Source organism: Xyrauchen texanus, chromosome 5 (genome assembly GCF_025860055.1).
Source record: "Xyrauchen texanus isolate HMW12.3.18 chromosome 5, RBS_HiC_50CHRs, whole genome shotgun sequence".
In the NCBI taxonomy this organism is placed as follows: domain Eukaryota; kingdom Metazoa; phylum Chordata; class Actinopteri; order Cypriniformes; family Catostomidae; genus Xyrauchen; species Xyrauchen texanus.
This window is the reverse complement of record NC_068280.1, coordinates 34804465-34823224: the sequence shown is the minus strand read 5'-3', so window position 1 is coordinate 34823224 and position 18760 is coordinate 34804465. Positions and strand designations below refer to the sequence as shown.

At 47.8% G+C, this 18760-nt stretch overlaps 1 protein-coding gene across 3 annotated transcripts in view; it reads right to left on the bottom strand.

The window, feature by feature from the left end:
- Positions 1 to 804: 804 nt before the first annotated feature.
- Positions 805 to 18760, bottom strand: part of LOC127644444 (bifunctional heparan sulfate N-deacetylase/N-sulfotransferase 4-like) — a 135242-nt gene continuing 117286 nt past the window's right edge. For 2 of the 3 annotated variants that reach the window (XM_052127630.1, XM_052127629.1), the window contains 4 exons: positions 16940 to 17110; positions 16718 to 16827; positions 6098 to 6200; positions 805 to 1726 (listed from right to left, as the gene is read on the bottom strand). In XM_052127630.1, coding sequence (XP_051983590.1) covers positions 1607 to 1726; positions 6098 to 6200; positions 16718 to 16827; positions 16940 to 17110 — 504 coding nt within the window. In that variant the 3' untranslated portion in view covers positions 805 to 1606. Of the gene's footprint in view, positions 1727 to 6097; positions 6201 to 15063; positions 15149 to 16717; positions 16828 to 16939; positions 17111 to 18760 lie in introns of all 3 variants that reach the window. The other variant, XR_007970656.1, reaches the window with a different exon arrangement.

Here is an 18760-nt window from a genome sequence, read left to right as displayed (position 1 = left end):
GTTTGTTTGTGCATTGTGGACGTTCATTCGCATCAATGAAATTGTTTTCATTAGTGTTGACCCTGATCACAAATCACTGGTGTTGGTTGCTATGGTGACGTCCTAAAGAGACTCTTCTGGGGCAATCTACCGTGCATGCACAACCTGCCGAAGCCATATTGTTAACACAGTACAGCTAAGCTATTAGCATAACACAACACTACCGAACTAACCAGTTAGTGAACTTTCATAGAAACCCCTAAATACGCTACGGGGGAAGTAAGGCTATTACACATCAGTGAGTGCATCTAAATGTGTTCAGCAGGAGATGCGGATATAAACAAGGAGACCGCATGAATCCCCCCCAACACAGAATTAAACATTGGATGTACACAATGGCACAGAGTTTTAAACATCCGCCTCCCCTTGTGTGTTCATTTATTTAAAATGATCACTACACCTTTACAGCCTTCACATATGTAGGTTTAAAGTTTTATAAAAACACTCTGACCTGAGAGAAAAAGAACATATGATGGATTTTTCATCTTCTTTGTCTTTAGTTTGTATACCTCGCATCCCTTTGCAGCCATCTTGCAACTTGTTGGTAAGTGTATTTTCAACCACACATCCAAAAAACGCAGAGACAAAACATTGCAAGAACTGTTTTACTGAAACATGAATCTCCCCAGTGTTTATTGAATATATATATATATATATATATATATATATATATATATATATATATATATATATATATAGTTATTTACATATTTTTCAAAGCACTTTCTCACTGTATTGAGGCAAATTGTTTTCAAAAATAAAAGTCACATTTCAAATTCATCAGCCAACCAGTTGCAGTCCAGTGGGCGGAGCTAAGGCTACCCGGCTACAGACATACGTCTAGACGCACATACGTGCAAATGTATTTGCCCTTGCACAGATGCACACACAAACTGATACCTAAATGCTTCTCACTCCTCAGGTCATTGTGTCTAATGAAACAGAAACTGAGACATGGACTGAGATACTGACATCACAATGACATCACTCCATTGACCAGTTTAAAGCTGATGCAGCAAAATGAAAGACTCCAACATGACTGTGCTCTTTATTTCTCTGTAAGTGATTCTTACAATTTAGCATCCTCACTTTGCTTGGCTCATTGATTGACTGATATATTTTCAAAAGTGAGGTTATGAACAGTAGTTGTGCCATACATTGTTCAGTTCTAAATCTCTTTATCAAGTATAAAATCTATGCCCACTGTCTGATGGAGAAGCAACATTAAATATAGTATGAAGTCTGTTAGGGTTTAAATAAATTTTTTCCAGATATGCTGTTTTTATGCAGTCAATATTCAGCTGCATGTGAAGTTCAAGGGTCACAGTTAGATCTTTGTATTTCACTGCCTATTGTGTATTTTCAAATTTTTACCTTTTGCAGCAAATATTCTTGTTGCCATGGACACATTACATTTCCAGAAGCACCAGTGTTTGGTGAGTTGCATTTTTTGACCTTTGCTCCACAAGCTTGTAGGTGGGAGGCATTGAGTACTGTTCAAGTGTCTAGTTTGCTTGGAGGTGTGAACCTGGAGCTTTGACCCAGAGGAGCAGTGGTTTGGTTAGGGCTACCTGACCTTCTGCAGCTCTTCTCTGAGCCAGGCTGGAAGAGGCTGACCCAATCTGTGTAGCAGCTTAGATAATTCAATGTTCTGATCCCTGTAGAACCTGGAGAGAAAGGCTCGTGACTAGAAAAAGAAAGAAAGCATCTTTAGTGAGCAGAACAGTTATAGACTTTGGTATAGTCTATTTACAATCTTCTTAAAATGTTTTCAGAGCAATTATGTGCTATTACTTTTCTAATCGATTACTTTACAGAAAGCATACAACCTACTGGCTAAGTATTTAGTTAAGAAAAGGTGGTGCAACTAAATTAAGCAATACAGTACTTTAAGCAGTACAGTAGTAGTTACTAAGCCCTTAGTTTGAAATTAACATCCCAACTTAGAGCAATAAAAGTGCCCTTTTAAAGGAATAAACTCAAGAAATGTATGTTCCCCTTCTGTCACTCACTCAACGACGTGTCGAGTGTAGTGACACAAGGGTTCTCTTCTGAGAGCCTCGCATACCTCTGAACTTGAGAAAAGGCCAATGTCAAGTTGGCAGACAGAATTTGCATGCCCCGCCCCCGGACATACGGGTATAAAGGGGAGCGGGGGAGCGAATGTCAGGCAGATTTTTTTCTTCGGAGCCGAACGGTTGTGTGATCAGCGAGCTGTGTTTCACGACTGCTTAACCCACCTCTGCAAGAGAGCTTTCTGTTGGATCTGACGGGGCATTCCAGTGGGTTTCTCCTTTATCCACGCTGTGCAGACTCTGCCCCTGGGTGCTTCGACAGCACTTCTCTCCTAAAAGAGTTTGATTTCTCTAAAAGAGTTTATTCTCTTCTAAAATAGTTTTTTCTGGTAAAAGAGCAACATACACGAGCGAGCGTTGAACGTCCTTTTTAGGACGCGTCTTTTTAAAGATGCCCTTCCGCCGCTGTGTAGTTCCTGGATGTGGCTGGTATCCTTCCAGATCCAACGGTCATAGACGCTGCCTCGTGTGCCTGGGTAGCGATCACACTGAGGCAGCGTTTGTGGATAGTTCATGATCTTACTGCGAGGACATGACCATGGCAACATTGCGGTCGTGGCTTTCATTTCTCAAAACGAACGCCACTCCAGCTGCCCCCGTGTCGCTCCTTCTTCCCATGGGATTGAGGACGACCTGGCTGGCGATGGAGGAGATTTGGGGATGGCAGCGGGCTCGGTTTCAGTCAGAGTCTGACGGGCAGATGGCCGACATGCTTTCCCGGGCCACTGTGAGCGTTGGGTTGGACTTCCCCCAACCCTCGCGGCTTGATGATTGGTACCTCGGCTCTGGGTGCCGCTCCCAGCCAAACAAAAGCCCGCTTTCTCAACGACCCTGTCTCCCAGTTCGGTCTCCTCGGCAACACCGTTGACGACTTCACCTAGCAGTTTTCGGCAGTGAGGAAGCAGACGGAGGCCATCTCTCACATCATGCTGCACCGTCCCAGCGCAGGCCGCCCCCCGTCTGCTCTCCGTGGGTGTCCCCCTGTGAAGAAACCACCACCAGCTCCACCTCAACCTGGGCCCAGCTCTCAGCCCCAGCGTCGAGCACCCCGCAGGCAGCGTACGCCTCCCGTCTCCAAGACCTCTTCTAGGGCCCTACAACCCCTAAATGCTCCTGAGAAGGTGCACCCAGGAAGCCAGACGTTTGCTCCATAGCTAGTAGTAAGACCAATCCGTCCCCCGATGGAGGGCTGGGAGGAGAATGCCCGAGGACTAACAAGGACGTCCCTACAGGACCCCCCCTCCTCTGTCTACAACCCTCCCCTGCCGGGTACGTGGAGGCAGGTAAGTGCTTTGAGTTTTTTCTCAGCACCCAAGCCTCTGGAAGTGTGTTTGCCTCCCGATGCACTATTACCTGCTCCACCCCGCCGCAAGCACTTTAAGAGCAGAGATTGCCACTCTGCTACTCAAAGACGTGATAGAACCTGTCCCTCCAGCCGAGATGAAGAAGGGTTTCTACAGCCTTTACTACATCGTACCCAAAAAAGACGGTGGGTTGCGGTCAATCTTGGACCTGCGAGTTCTCAACCGGACTTTACACAAACTCTCGTTCAAAATCTCAAGCAGAGGCGAATTCTAACCTGCGTTCGATTGTTTTGAGGCAGTAGACCTTAAGGACATGTACTTCTATGTCTCCATTCTGCCTCGACACCGACCCTTCTTATGGTACATGTTCGATGGCCAGGCGTATCAGTACAAGTTCCTCCCCTTCTGCCTGTCCCTGTCCCCTCGCATCTTCACCAAGGTCGCAGAGGCAGCCCTTGCCCCGCTACCTGAAGTGGGCATCCGCATACTCAATTACATTGATGCCTGGCTCGCCCTAGCACACTCTCGAGAGTTACTATGCGCCCACATGGACCAGGTGCTCGCGCACCTCAGCCGTTTAAGGCTTCAGGTCAACTGGGAAAAAAGCAAGCTCTCTCCGGTTCAGAGCATCTCTTTTCTTGAGATAGACTCCGTCTCAATGTCAGCGCACCTCACAACCGAAGCCAGTGCCCACGTGCCTTGCTCGCTTCAAGCCAAGCACAGCGGTTCCTCTCAAACGGTTCCAGAGGCTCCTGGGGCATATGGAATCCTTGGCCACGGTCGTGCCGCTCGAGTTGATGTATATGAGACCGCTCCAGCACTAGCTTCAGACTCGAGTCCCGAGATGGGCATGGCGCAGCAACACATACTGTGTGTTTATCACCCCTTCCTGCCATCAGAGGGCAGGAAGGGGTGATAACCCTTAGACAGACCTCTGTTTTCTCCGGACAGGAGTCCCCCTACAGCAGGTGTCCAGACGTGTCGTGGTCACCACAGAACCCTCTCAACTGGGTTTGGGCACAGTGTGCTACGGGCACGCAGCCGCTGGCTCCTGGACGGGGCCCCACCTGCGTTGTTGGCTGTACTCCTTGCCCTGTAGAGGTTTCTCCCACTGATTTGGGGCAAGCACATCTTGATTCATTCAGACAGCACTGCCACCATAGCTTACATAAATCTCCAAGGTGGCGTACGCTGCTGTCACATGTCACAACTCACCATCTCCTCCTTTGGATTAAGCTGTGACTCAGGTCACTGCTCGCCACTCATATCCTTGGTGACCGCAACATGACAGCGGACGCACTGTTGCGACAGGTCTCGCTCAGCGGAGAGTGGAGGCTCCACCCCCAGGTGGTCCAGCTGATTTGGGGCCGCTTTGGCAGGGCACAGATAGATTACTTTGCCTCCCAAGACAACTCCCACTGCCCGCTCTGGTACTCCCTAACGGAGGCCCCTCTCGGCACAGACATGCTGGCACACAGCTGGCCCTGGGGGCTGCGCAAGTACGCATTTTTCCCCAGTGAGCCTTCTTGCACTGGTGCTGTGCAAGGTCAGGGAGGACGAGGAACAGGTCACCTTGGTTCTCGGGTCTCACACTCCTCATGACAGCACCTCAGTGGCAAATTCCCCTGAGGAAGGACTTTCTTTCTCAGGGACGGGGCACCCTCTGGCACCCGTTACACAGACCTCTGGAATCTCTACGTCTGGCCCCTGGATGGGACGCGAAAGACTTAAGCGGTCTACCACCTGCAGTTGTAGACACAATCAACCAAGCCAGAACTCCCTCTATTAGGCAGCTTTACGCCCTCAAGTGGCATCTGTTCACAAATTGGTATTCTTCCAGCTCTGACCTGCAAGCATTTTCTGTCAGCGATATTTGCCTGTAGTTCGGTCCGGCAGATGCTCACATCATCCTAAGACCATGACCAGGCTACGTGCCCAAGGTTCCTACAGGGACCAGGTCGTGAACCTGCAAGCCCTTTATACCTTTATGTCTGGAGGCGGGGCATGCAAATTCTGTCTGCCAACTTGCCTTTTCTCAAGTTCAGAGGTACGCGAGGTTCTCAGAAGAGACCCCTTGTGTCACTACAATCGACACAACGTCTCGTTCCTTCCCCCATGACGTTTTTTATATATTTAAATAGATTTGAAAACTATTTTTTTTAAAACTTGCATTCAAGTCATATGGACTGCTTTTAATGTGTTGCAGGTGCACTACATATACTGTGCATTCTTCAACATTTTTCTTTTGTGTTCCACAGAAAAAGAACAGCATACAGGATTTAATAATGAAAGCATTTATTTTTTGTGTAAACTACTCCTATCTACTCCTTCTATTGGTATTTTGCTGTTTGAATGTAAAAAACATAGAGAAGGAAAATTAAATAATTGTGAAACAAAAGAGTGAGATCAGTTGTTCAGTAGATATCAGCTATTCAGTACATGAGCTGTTGCAATATTGAACAGTCAGAGGTCAGCTCGAGTTCAAATACACATGAAGACTTGAATTCTATTCTTGATTTTCTTTTAGCTATGTCTATTTCTCTCTCTCTCTATCTTGACCCATATTACTCAATAATGGCATGCCTCTATAATGCAGTTCATTCATCACTCATTAAATATTAAAGGCTCCATTTTGCACAGAGTTTACTGTTATGAGGTGGTGCTGTTGTAAGGCGGTACCTCAGAGTCCATGGCTGGGTATTTGCGGCCCTTGCTCTTCCCCAAGCACTTAGTCCTGCCCCCCTCCAGCAGCTGGCACCAGAAGCCCTTCTGAGGATCAAACCTGTGAACACAGAGAGAACTCAGACAATCTGTGGTGGAGTAAATCTGGCCACCATGGAAAAACTCACGAATATTGACACACAAGCACGCATGCACGCACACACACACACACACACACACACACACACACACACACACACACACACACACACACACAAATACACCCACGGATGAGACATGGCCTGGTTTGATAAACAGTCAGAAACACATCAGCAATCTTCAACATATCTCAGCATAATGCCAAATAGTGTGTGTGTGTGTGTGTGTGTGTGTGTGTGTGTGTGTGTGTGTGTGTGTGTGTGTGTGTGTGTGTGTGTGTGTGTGTGTGTGTGTTAATTGGTTCTTTGACAAGGGAGTAAACAGAAGTTTTTTTAGAACATAAACTACATGTCAAATGTTTAAATACGATTTGTGGCACAAAAATTTCTTTCTCTCTCACTCTCCACCTGTCTTTAACTCTCTTGCATTCTGGTCTCACTTGCTGCTTTTCCCTATCTTGCTCTGCCATGTTCTCAGCTATTAGGTCTCATTCATTAACCATGCATACGCACGTTTTCCCAAGTAATTGGGAAATTATGCCTTGATGCTATTTGTTGTACAAGACAAACCAAGATGGGACACACACGCACACACACATGGAGAGCGGGCTGAAATAGACTACACCGGAGACAGTTTAAATTGTTCTGGCCTTTTATATCAGTGGCCACAGAATGGCGATCTCACTCAGTTTTTGCTTTTATTATAAAATAACTTGATTTCTTATTACTACACACAAAAAACCTCCACTATCACTGTTAAAATGGCACCATTACCATAAATGAATACATGTGAGAGAATGTAATACTAAACTTTTAAGTGTATGGGGGAAAAAAATAGAAATCCTATGATTTAGCACTTATTTTTGTCAAAGATGTTTGACGTGGAGCTCCGGGGACATGAGGAAATGACAAAAGTTGAAAATGACTTTAATTAATTACATTTTACTTTTAGGCCCACAGCAGGGTGTAACATTAATTAGTTGTCGTAATTCTTTTTACCAAGCCTATTCAAATAGTAATCGGGTGAAATACAATATAAATTCCACAAATTGTTCTGGGGACAACATAAATACAACCAAACTGTATGAATGACTCATATATAGAGGTACTCCTGCATGAGGCGCTGCTCAAAAGTTAAAGAGGTTCATCTTGAGCTTATTTACATTGAAAAACGGCCCCTAATTCAAAACAGTGAACGGCCCCTCCTACAATTAAAATTAAAAATGCTTTCATACAACAACAAGAAAGAGAGAAAAGGAGAGAAAAGGTTTAACATGAAAATAGTGTACTTCCCCTTGGATTAATGTAGTTGTTTTGGCAGTAAATAGTGTTCATTACAAGGGAAATGTAAGAAAATATGTGAAGCGTTTTAACTACACCCGTACTACTGTGCTGTTTCTTTTGTATTAAAAGTGCTGCAGTTTTTCTCTCTGTCATTTAGCTGAGTCTCTCTCTCTTCCAGAACGAGATCTGGCATATGCAGTAAAATGCAATGCTATGTCATGAATAGGTGCGTTTACTGATGTTTTTAAATCACAATGGTGGGAAACAATTAACATGCACACCAATGCTATATTTTTGACAAAACTGTCCTGCTTCTGACAGAAAATACAAAAGAAGATGTTTGCTGATTGTCACAGATTTTTCCCCCAGCTGATTTTGTCAAGTGTGGAGTCCGTGTAAAGCAACAGCCGATATCTCACACAACTCACATATGTCAGGTACATTTCTCTTGAATTGTGAAACATTCTCAGCAGTTTGGTTTGTGACGCTAAAATACTGGACACATGGCATTTCGTATAGATTTCATACATGACGATTCCTTATTATACGGGACGGTTGGCAACATACACTCACTGAGTGCTTTATTAGGAACACTATGGTCCTAATAAAGAGCCTGACATGGTTTTCTGCTATAGTAGCCCATACGCCTAGGTTCGACATGTTGTGGATTGTAGGATACTATTCTGCTCACTACAGTTGTATAGAGTGGTTATCTGAGTTACCGTAGGATTTCTGTCAACTCGAACCAGTCTGGCCATTCTCCATTAACCTTTTTCATCAACAAGGTGTTTCTGTATGCAGAACATCTAGGTTACGTATGTAACCTCCGTTCCCTGATGGAGGGAACGAGACGTTGTGTCAGAGAAGCAACACTAGGGGTCTCTCTTGAGCGCCGATATTCACCTCTGGACTATGAAAAAAGGCCAATGAGAGTTGGCAACCAGAATTTGCATGTCCCGCCCCCGGACATACGGGTATTTAAGTGGCGCAAATACGGGAGTTCATTCAGGATTTTTCTGAGGAGCCGGAAATGGTCCGGCCACAACAGTGGCTCGGCTCAGCGACGTGGCAGGGGAGACACAACGTCTCGTTCCCTCCATCAGGGAACGGAGGTTACATACGTAACATAGACGTTCCCCTTCTGTCGCTCTCTCCACGTTGTGTCAGAGAAGCGACACAAGAGGTCCACTTATAAAAGTGCCATGCGCTGAGCCGTGTACGTGAACTGCTGATACAGGAGCGAGCAGGTATTCTTACGTGCAGGACGACCAACTGTATCAGGCTGCATGTACCCTTCCCCAATGCCCCATTTAAGCCATCAGGATTCCTTATCGTTACCCTGGAGGGAAACAAGGTGCTGGCCGCCAACCTGGGAATGGGCCAAGCCTGGCCGGGCCTCTTTTCTCTCTATGTTTCTCGCATAGAGCAACTAAGGCCGGGGGCCTTACATGCATTGAGGGAAGGGGGTCTTAGCCCTTATTCAGGGCGGAGAAGACCCTGCGGAGGCCACGCCTACCCGAGAGGGGAGGCAAGTTTAAGTGGCAAAACCAGTGTGGCCTGCTTAGGGCCTATGTGGAAAAGTCAGTGCGGTGGTGGATCCAGCCTCATAGAGGGGGGAACATACAGCACGGCAACCGAGGTAGCCATGACTGCCTAAGGGAAACACGGGAGTCAGCTCGCCAGAGGGGACAGAACCGTGGTGTTACACACAAGGGGAGTCCGAAGGAGGCCTGACCTGTGGAGCACCTATACCAGTACAGGGTAGCTTGCAGTACCCGCAGTGGCTTGGGTCAGCGAGTTCCTCCGCTGAACTGCGACCCACGAGGGCTAGGGAGGAATCGACCAGTGTCCCAAACCTGAGATCTCCTGGGAATGAAGGCGCACTGTGTCCCCTGGTTAGGGGAAGGGCGCTAGGTGCAAGCGATTCACCCGGTCAGATCGTGGGCGTGCCACCGAAGTTCTACGGGCTCGGTACCTGAGAAAACACGGGACGATACTGACTCAACTCGGAGATTGTAGAATCTTGCAAAAGTGTTAGGTGTTGCCCAGCCCGCTGCTCTACAAATGTCTGCTAGGGCAGTGCCCCTAGCCAGTGCCCATGAGGACAGAACACTCCTGGTGGAGTGAGCTTGGACCCGCAAGGGGGGGCACGGCCTGGGTGTGATAAGCCAGGGAAATGGCGTCGACAACCCAGTGGGCGAGTCTCTGCTTGGAGACAGCGTTCCCTTTCTGCTGTCCCCCAAAGCAGACGAAGAGCTGCTCAGAGCGTCTGGTGCTCTGTGTGTGGTCCAGATAAATACGTAAAGCACGTACTGGACACAGCAGTGAAAGGGCTGGGTCTGCCTCCTCCCAGGGCAGCGCTTGCAGGTTCACCACCTGATCCCTGAAGGGCGTGGTAGGAACCTTGGGCACATAGCCTGGTCGCGGTCTTAGGATCACGAAAGTATCTGCCGGACCGAAATCCAGGCAAGCGTCGCTAACAGAGAACGCATGCAGGTCCCCGACCCTCTTGATGGAAGCGAGCGCGATCAGCAGGGCAGTCTTGAGAGAGAGGGCCCTGAGTCCAGCTGAGTCAAGCGGCTCGAAGGAGGGTCTCTGGAATCCCGTAAGGATGACCGAGAGATCCCAGGAGGGGAACAGGTTAGGCCGGGAGGGAGTTATCCTCCGGGCACTTTTTAGGAACCTGACGATTAAGTCATGCTTACCAAGAGACTTGCCGTCTACCGTGTCGTGGTGGGCCGCGATATCGGCGACATACACCTTGAGGGTGGAGGGGGACAGCCTCCTCTCCAGCCTCTCCTGAAGAAACACGAGCACTGACCTAACTGCGCACTTCTGCGGGTCTTCGGCTCGGGAAGAACACCAGTCCGCGAACAGACGCCACTTTAGAGCGTAGAGATGCCTGGTAGAGGGGGCTCTGGCTTGATTGATTGTATCTATGACGGTCGGTGGTAGGCCGGCTAGATCTTCCGCATCCCATCCAAGGGCCAGACGTGGAGGTTCCAGAGGTCTGGGTGCGGGTGCCAGAGCGTGCCCTGTCCCTGAGAAAGAAGGTACTTCCTCAGGGGAATTTGCCAGGGAGGGGCTGTCGTGAGGAGCGTGAGGTCCGAAAACCAAGTCCGGGTAGGCCAGTAAGGGGCAACCAGAATGACTTGCTCCTCGTCCTCCCTGACCTTGCATAGCACCTGTGCAAGAAGGCTCACTGGGGGAATGCGTACTTGCGCAGCCCTGCAGGCCAGCTGTGTGCCAACGCGTCTGCCCCGAGGGGAGCCTCTGTCCGGGCATACCAGAGCGGGCAGTGGGAGGTTTCTTGGGAGGCAAACAGGTCTACCTGAGCCTTGCCGAACCGGTCCCAAATCAGCTGGACCGACTGGGGGTGGAGCATCCACTCTCCGCCAGGCAATCTTTGTCTTGACAGTGCGTCCGCTATCACATTGAGGTTGCCGGGGATGTGAGTGGCACGCAGTGACTTGAGTCGCTGCTTACTCCAAAGGAGGAGACGACGGGCGAGCTGTGACATGTGGTGGGAGCGTACTCCGCCTTGGCGGTTTATGTAGGCTATGACCGTGGTGCTGTCTGTCCTGACTAGGACGTGTTTGTTCCGAATTAACGGGAGAAACTTCTGCAGGGCCAGAAAAACAGCCAGCAGCTCTAGGCAGTTGATGTGCCAGCGCAGCGGGTCTCGGTTTCACCGGCCTGCGGCTGCACGCCCGTTGCATACGGCGCCCCAACCCAATTTGGAGGCGTCAGTTGTGACCAGAACGCGTCGGGACACCTGCTACAAGGGTACTCCTGCCCTTAGGAAGCAGAGGTCTGTCCAGGGTTTGAAGGTTTGGCGGCAGGCAGAGGTAACTTTTATGTTGTGCGTGCCGCGGCGCCATGCTCGTCTCGGGACTCGAGTCCGGAGCCAGTGCTGAAGTGGTCTCATATGCATCAACCCCAGCGGCCGCGCCGCGGAGGATGCCATATGCCCCAGGAGCTGTTGGAAACATTTTAGCGGGACCATGGCGCCTGGCTTGAAGGAAGCGAGGCATTTCAGCACTGACTGAGCATGCTCGTTGGAGAGACGTGCTGTCATTGCAACTGAGTCTAACTCAAGACCGAGAAAAGAGATGCTCTGGACCGGGGAGAGCTTGCTCTTTTCCCAGTTGACCTGAAACCCCAAACGGCTGAGGTGGCTGAGCACCTGGTCTCTGTGTGCGCATAGTAACTCTCGGGAGTGGGCCAGTATGAGCCAGTCGTCCAGGTAATTGAGTATGCGTATGCCGGCTTCTCGGAGCGGGGCAAGAGCTGCCTCTGCGACTTTCGTGAAGACGCGAGGGGACAGAGACAGGCCGAAGGGGAGGACTTTGTACTGATACGCCTGGCCATCGAACGCGAACCTTAGGAAGGGGCAATGTCGAGGGCGAATTGAGACGTGGAAGTACGCATCCTTCAGGTCTACCGCTGCGAACCAATCTAGATGCCGGACGCCAGATAGAATTTGTTTCTGGGTGAGCATTTTGAACGGGAGTTTGGACAAGGTCCGATTGAAAACTCGCAGGTCCAAGATCGGTCGTAAGCCGCCGTCTTGGGTACAACGAAGTAAGGGCTGTAGAAACCCTTCTTCGTTTCGGTTGGAGGGACAGGCTCTATCGCATCCTTTAATAGAAGGGAGGCGATTTCTTCGTGCAGGGAATGGGCATGTTGGCCACGTACTGCGGAAAAATGTACGCCCACGAAGGGGGACGGAGACCTGGCAAACTGAATTGCCTAACCGAGTCAAATGGTCCAGTGCAGCCAGCGTGACGGGTTGGGCAGTGAAAGCCACGCCTCTAAACTCCGTGCTAGGGGCACCAAGGGGACAGGTTTTTTGGACGTACCCGGCGGGGCTTCGCAGCGGTGCGGAAACATGTAACGCGGCGTCGGGAGGCAACGTGGCGTCCCGAGGCTCTGGTGCTGAGAATAAACTCAAAGCACTTACCGTGCTCCGCGCACCCGGCGGGGGGCGGGTTCGTGACTGAGGAGGAGGTCTGATGTTGGCGTCCTCTGGACTCGTCTGAACCGGCCGGCCGGGGAACAGTCGTGGCGCTGAAGGCGGGGACACCGCGTCCATGGAGCCGGGACTGTTGAGGCCTGAAAGCAGAGTGCCGTGAGAATGGCATTTGCGGGCCATGTGCCCCAGAGACAAAGGAAATAGCTCTTTTATTGAGAATTTGGGTGCTGCAGCCCGTGTTAGGGGGTGCAGCAAATGAAAAAACAAAGGATTCTCCTCCCGGCCCTCCACCGGGGGACGGAGCGGTCTTACCACCTCCGGAGCTAACATCTTGGGCTCTGGGTGCGTTGGCTCAGGAGCGCCTGGGAGACTTCCGGGTCCTCGAGGGGGTCCGTGAGACAGGGGCCGTGCGCTTCCCGCGGTTTGCTCGATGCTGGGGCTGAGTGCTGGGCCCGAGTTGAGGTGGAGCAGGGGCTTGCCTTCTGGCCGCGAGGCATGGGCCGTGGCGGCAGGCTTGCGGCGAGGCATGATGTGAGAGATAGCCTCCGTCTGCTTCTTCACCATGGAGAACTGCTGGGCAAAGTCCTCGACGGTGTCGCCGAAGAGGCCAAACTGGGAGACAGGGGCGTTGAGGAAGCAAGTCTTGTCGGCTTCACGCATCTCAACCATGTTCAGCCACAGTTGACGTTCCTGGACCACTAGCGTGGCCATCGCCTGCCCGAGCGCTTGCGCTGTGACCTTCGTCACTCTCAGGGTGAGGTCGGTCGCTGAGCGCAGTTCCTGCCGCGTGTCGGGATCAGGGCCACCCCGTGCATGTCGCGTAGTGCCTTGGCTTGGTGGACCTGCAGGAGAGCCATGGCATGCAGGGCGGAAGCGGCGCGTCCGGTGGCGCTGTAGGCCTTCGCCTGTCTACAGGTCCGGGAAGGGAGTACGGGCGACCTCGCCAGGTGGTAGGGGTACCGGGGCATAGATGGATCGCAACCGCCCTATCCACCTGGGGAATCGCCTCGTACCCATGGCGCGCTCCGCCGTCGAGGTTGGCGAGGGCGGACGAGCCTGTGGCGATGTGATGAGTGGAGAGGGGTGCTCTCCACGAAGACGTCAGCTCGTCATGCACTTCCAGGAAAAACGGGACCGGGGGTGGGGCGAGGCTGTGAGTGGCGCCCAGACCCCAGGAACCAGTCGTCCAGCCGTGATGGTTGTGGGGAGGATGGAGGGTTCCAATCCAAGCCCACGCTGTTGGCTGCCCGGGAAAGCATGTCAGTCATCTGTGCGTCAGCCTCAGCCTGGGCATGCAGGCCCGAAAGCGGCAGCCCAGGGGAGTCCTCAGCATCAGATAACACGCCCTCCGATGCCGCGGCGAGCTCATCTGCTTCCATCGCAAGAGGGTCGGCAGACTGGCTGTGAGGCGAGTCACCACTGCCTCGAGCACGGACGGGAATCAACGAGCGTGTCGGGGTGCGGGTGGTCCGAGGGGGCGTACCCGGCGGAGCTGCACCCGCTGCCATCCCCAAATCGCCTCCATCGCCAGCCGCATCGTCCTCAATCCCGTGGGAAGAAGGAGCGACACGGGGGGCGGTTGTAAGCAAGCCGCGACCGCAACGTTGTCATGGTCATGATCTCGCAGTGAGAACATGAACCATCCACAAACACAGCCTCGGTGTGATCGCTACCCAGACACACGAGATAGCGCCTGTGGCCGTCGGAAGCGGAGAGCACTCTACCGCATCCAGAAACAACACAGGGGCGGAAGGGCATCTTTATAAAGACGTGTCCTTAAAAGGACGTTCAACGCCGATGTGTTTTGCTCTTTTAGAGGAAATTACTCTTTTAAATAAAATCACTCTTTTAGGGAAAAAACTCGTGAGAGTTTTTGAATCTGCACTGTCGATGCGCCCAGGGGCAGGAATGCACAGCCGTGCAAACAGGAGAAAGCCGCTGTTGTGCGCCGTAGAATCCAACAGCATGCAGCAGAGGGATAACAGTAACTCGGTGTGTACACGCAGCAGTTGCAGACACGACCATCGGCTCCGAAGAAATTTTCTGAATGAACTCCCGTATTTGCGCCGCTTAAATAACCGTATGTCCGGGGGCGGGACATGCAAATACTGGTTGCTAACTCTCATTGGCCTTTTTTCATAGTCCAGAGGTGAATATCGGTGCTCAAGAGAGACCCCTAGTGTCACTTCTCTGACACAACGTGGAGAGAGCGACAGAAGGGGAACTGCTGCTCACTGGATGTTTTTTTGTTTTTGGCATCATTCTAAGTAAACTCTAGAGACTGTTGTCCATGAAAACCCAAGGAGATCAGCAGTTACAGAAATACTCAAACCAGCCCATCTGGCACCAACAATCATGCCACGGTCTAAATCACTGAGATAATTTTTTCCCCATTCTGATCGTTGATGTGAACATTAACTGAAGATCCTTACCCATATCTGAATGATTTTATGCATTGTACTGCTGCCACATGATTGTCTGATTAGATAATCGCATGAACCAGTTGGTGTACAGGCGTTCCTAATAAAGTGCACAATGAGTGTTTATTTTCCTTTTAATAATTTTACCTAATACTGCTTCAGCATGAGACTGTCTCTCCACTCACTGCCAAGGATTCCCGTTGATGACGGTGGTGACATCAGTTGTAAGGGGCTGGGAATGGTAGAATTCAAGTGATATGCACCAATTACAACAAAGAATCGCCCGTTTCACGAAAACAGTATGGGATACACTTAAAGGGAATCTATCACGCTAACACTTCTGAAGCAACAAAACAAGTGGGTATCCCAAGGTTATACGCAAATATTGATCCTATGAAGTTGTTATATGCAAACAGCCCTGGGAATAAAGTAAGCATACGACTTATTCGTGCATATGGCCATGACTACACCACTGGTTTGAACATATTTTGTGTACTGTTGATGAAGAATAGCGATAAGCGACTGTATTTCCATCATTCTCTGTGGCAGAATTATAAAATTGTACAAAGAAATTGCCCTGTCTTTTTCAGGAAGTGTAAAAGAGAAAAGGAAATTGCCAACAACCAAATTCCCTTGATTAATGATATTTATGCAAGTATAATAACTCGCAAGTACTTTCCAGAATTGTGAGAATGAACATGACACTTTAAGAGCAATCTAACACACACAGAGAGAAAGAGATGAGAGCACTCTCTAATGATCCATTTTAATTGGAGAGGCCTGATTAAATTAATCCTCTTACTCTCATTCTGTGCTAATGGCTATAACCAGATAATCAAAATTAATCTCACTACTTCTCTATACAGATTTATACAGGCATCAACAGCTGAGAACATGGATCTGTGAACTTGCTTTATCTTCTTATTCCCAAATACATGTGGTCTTGTTTGTTTTTTTCTTTTCCAGAATAAGCATTGCCAATATCAGAATGGGTACAGACTGGTTACTGAAAACACCAAAGTGAGTTTATATTGTCCAATCTGACAAATAAAGGAATAGTTCACCTGAAAATACAAATTATTTAATCATTTACTCACCCTCATTCCATCCCAGATGTGTATGACTTTCCTTCTTCTGCAGAACACAAACAAAGATTTTTAGAAAAATATTTCAGCTCTTTACTCACAATGCAAGATAATGGTGACCAAAACTTTGAAGCTCCAAAAGCCATAAGACTTCAGTGGTTAATTGCATATCTTCAGAAGCGATATGATAGGTGTGGGTGAGAACAGATCAATATTTAAGTCATTTTTACTATCAAACTCCACTTTCACTTATTTCACTTTTTTGCATTCTTTGTGCATATCGCCACCTACTGGGCAGGGAGAAGAATTTATAGTAAACAAAAGGACTTGATCTGTTTCTCACCCACTCTTATCATATCTGTTCTGAAGATATATATTTAACCACTAGAGTCTTATGGATTATTTTAAGCTGCCTTTATGTGCTTTTGGAGCTTAAACATTTTGTAGCCATTCACTTGCAGCCTTGAGGACCTACAGAACTGAAATATTCTTTTAAATTTCTTCGTTTGTGTTCAGCAGAAGAAAGAAAGCCATACACATCTGGAGTAAATGATAAGAGAATTTTCATTTTGGGGTTAACCTAACTTTACAATGGTAAAAGACCACAAATTGCAGTGCACACACATCTTTAGTCTGTTGTAATTATAATTATGTTAATGCCTAAATCAATGGAAGGTCGTAAAACATGAGACATTTTGTGTGTGTGTAAGCCTCACGTGAGTGCCTGGGAGTAGTTGTAATAAGGAGTGACACCCAGAAATTTCTGAAGCTCATCCATCACTTTAGCTGGGTCATTCCTCAACTGCTGTCCGTCTATAATCATCAGCTACAGCAAGAGAGACCAAGACAAACAGGAAGTAGAGGACTGAGATTATATAATTTTTCAGAACAGGTATTTCAGTGAGAGAACGTTCAGACCATAAACATGTGTGTATTACCTGATTTGGAGGGTAGTATGTCAGCCATCTCTCCAGGTGTGTGGCGTAGAGTCCAGGTACTAGACAGTGGTTCTGAAGAGAGCGCAGTTCAGGTGCAGCAAGCTGGTCAGCTGAAATGACCTCATAGAAACTGAACTGCAATGCTGCTGGGTCTTCATGAGCCCACTGATGCTGCAAATGAGATTCAAACTATTTAACACAGCCCTACATTACAAACAACAAAACAAAACCACATAAACAAGGCCTTAAAGCTGCACTCAGTATATGTGTGTGTGTCTGTATATACTGTATATATATATATATATATATATATATATATATATATACACACACACACACACATTACCACTCAAATGTTTTGAAACACTTACTCATTCTTTATTATATATTTTTTCACATTTTAGAATAATTGTGAAGTCATCAAAACTATGGAATAACATATATGGAACTATGGGAATTATGTTGTGACTAAACAAAATAAAAAATAAATCAAAACTGTTATATTTTAGCAGCTACAAAGTAGTCACCCTTTTCCTAGATTTTGCAGACATGTACTCTTGACATTTTCTCAACCAACTTCTTGAGGTATCCCCCTGAGATGCTTTTTAAACAGTATTGAAGGAGTTCCATCTATGTATGCACTTATTGGATTATTTTCTTTATTATTTGGTCCAAGTCATCAATTTCAAAAACTTTTTTGTTATTATAAAATTTTTGTGTTATAATGAAATAAATTAATATGGTGGCACAATTATATTTTTGTCTACAAAACTAATTACAAACATTTAAGCATACACCTTCAGATCAAAATATTTTTATGATCATGAGAAACATTTCAGTCAAGTGTTTCAAACTTTTGACCGGTAGTGTATATATACAACATTTAGTTTTGGTTCTTGAATCTGATTGGATGAGAAATGTTCTGAGAGTGCAAGTCATATCAGCACTGGGATGTTTTATTGTTTGTATCACTCTGCTTGTGTTCGTGGTTTTCCAAACTAAAGTGTAAGGGCAGTGCAGATGTGTAAGACCAGCTAGATGTGGGGATTTTGTTCATCCCTGAAACATTAAAAAGAGTTCATCCAGCAGGTGATGACAAAAGAAGATAGAAGTGAGATAAGTTGACGTTGAGAGTGTGCGTTGTCAATCAGTGAGTGAATTTAACTGATGTCATCGGCTTGTCTCTAACTCCATGATCGCTCGGATTACTACTACACAATTGCTGAGAAATGGAGTTGAACTAACAGCTACAGCATTACTGGCAATCACAGCTGAGAGTCATGACAGATGCGCCTACCTGAAACAAAAGTTTCCAAGGTGGGAGAAAAAGTAAACTTTTAACATGGCAGAGGAAAGTATGGTATCTGAATCTGTGTCAAAATAAGAGTTCCCTAAGAAATATAGAAGAACGAAGCTGGCATTTCTCTCTGACAACAAAAGTGAAATGCTCGTATTTCTGTTAGCACGTCCGATAGGTAGCATCACTCCACGATCGCTCTGAGCAGATTACTACAGCTGAATCAAAGCCGTGCTGATATATGCAATAACAGCTCATGTGATATATATATATACACTGTACATATATATATTTGAGCTGTCAAAGTTAAGCCATTAACACATGCAGTTTTTTTTTTTTTAAATGTTCATTTGTATTGATCGTAATTATCACATTTACAGTTAATAAAGCATAAACCAGTGTATATACTGGTCGAAGCAGGATGGAATCTTTGCGATGTGTCTGCCCAGAGTCATAACACTGATGCACACACCACAAACACACACACAACAGCTATGTTAGTGATCAAATGATGGGGAATTGGT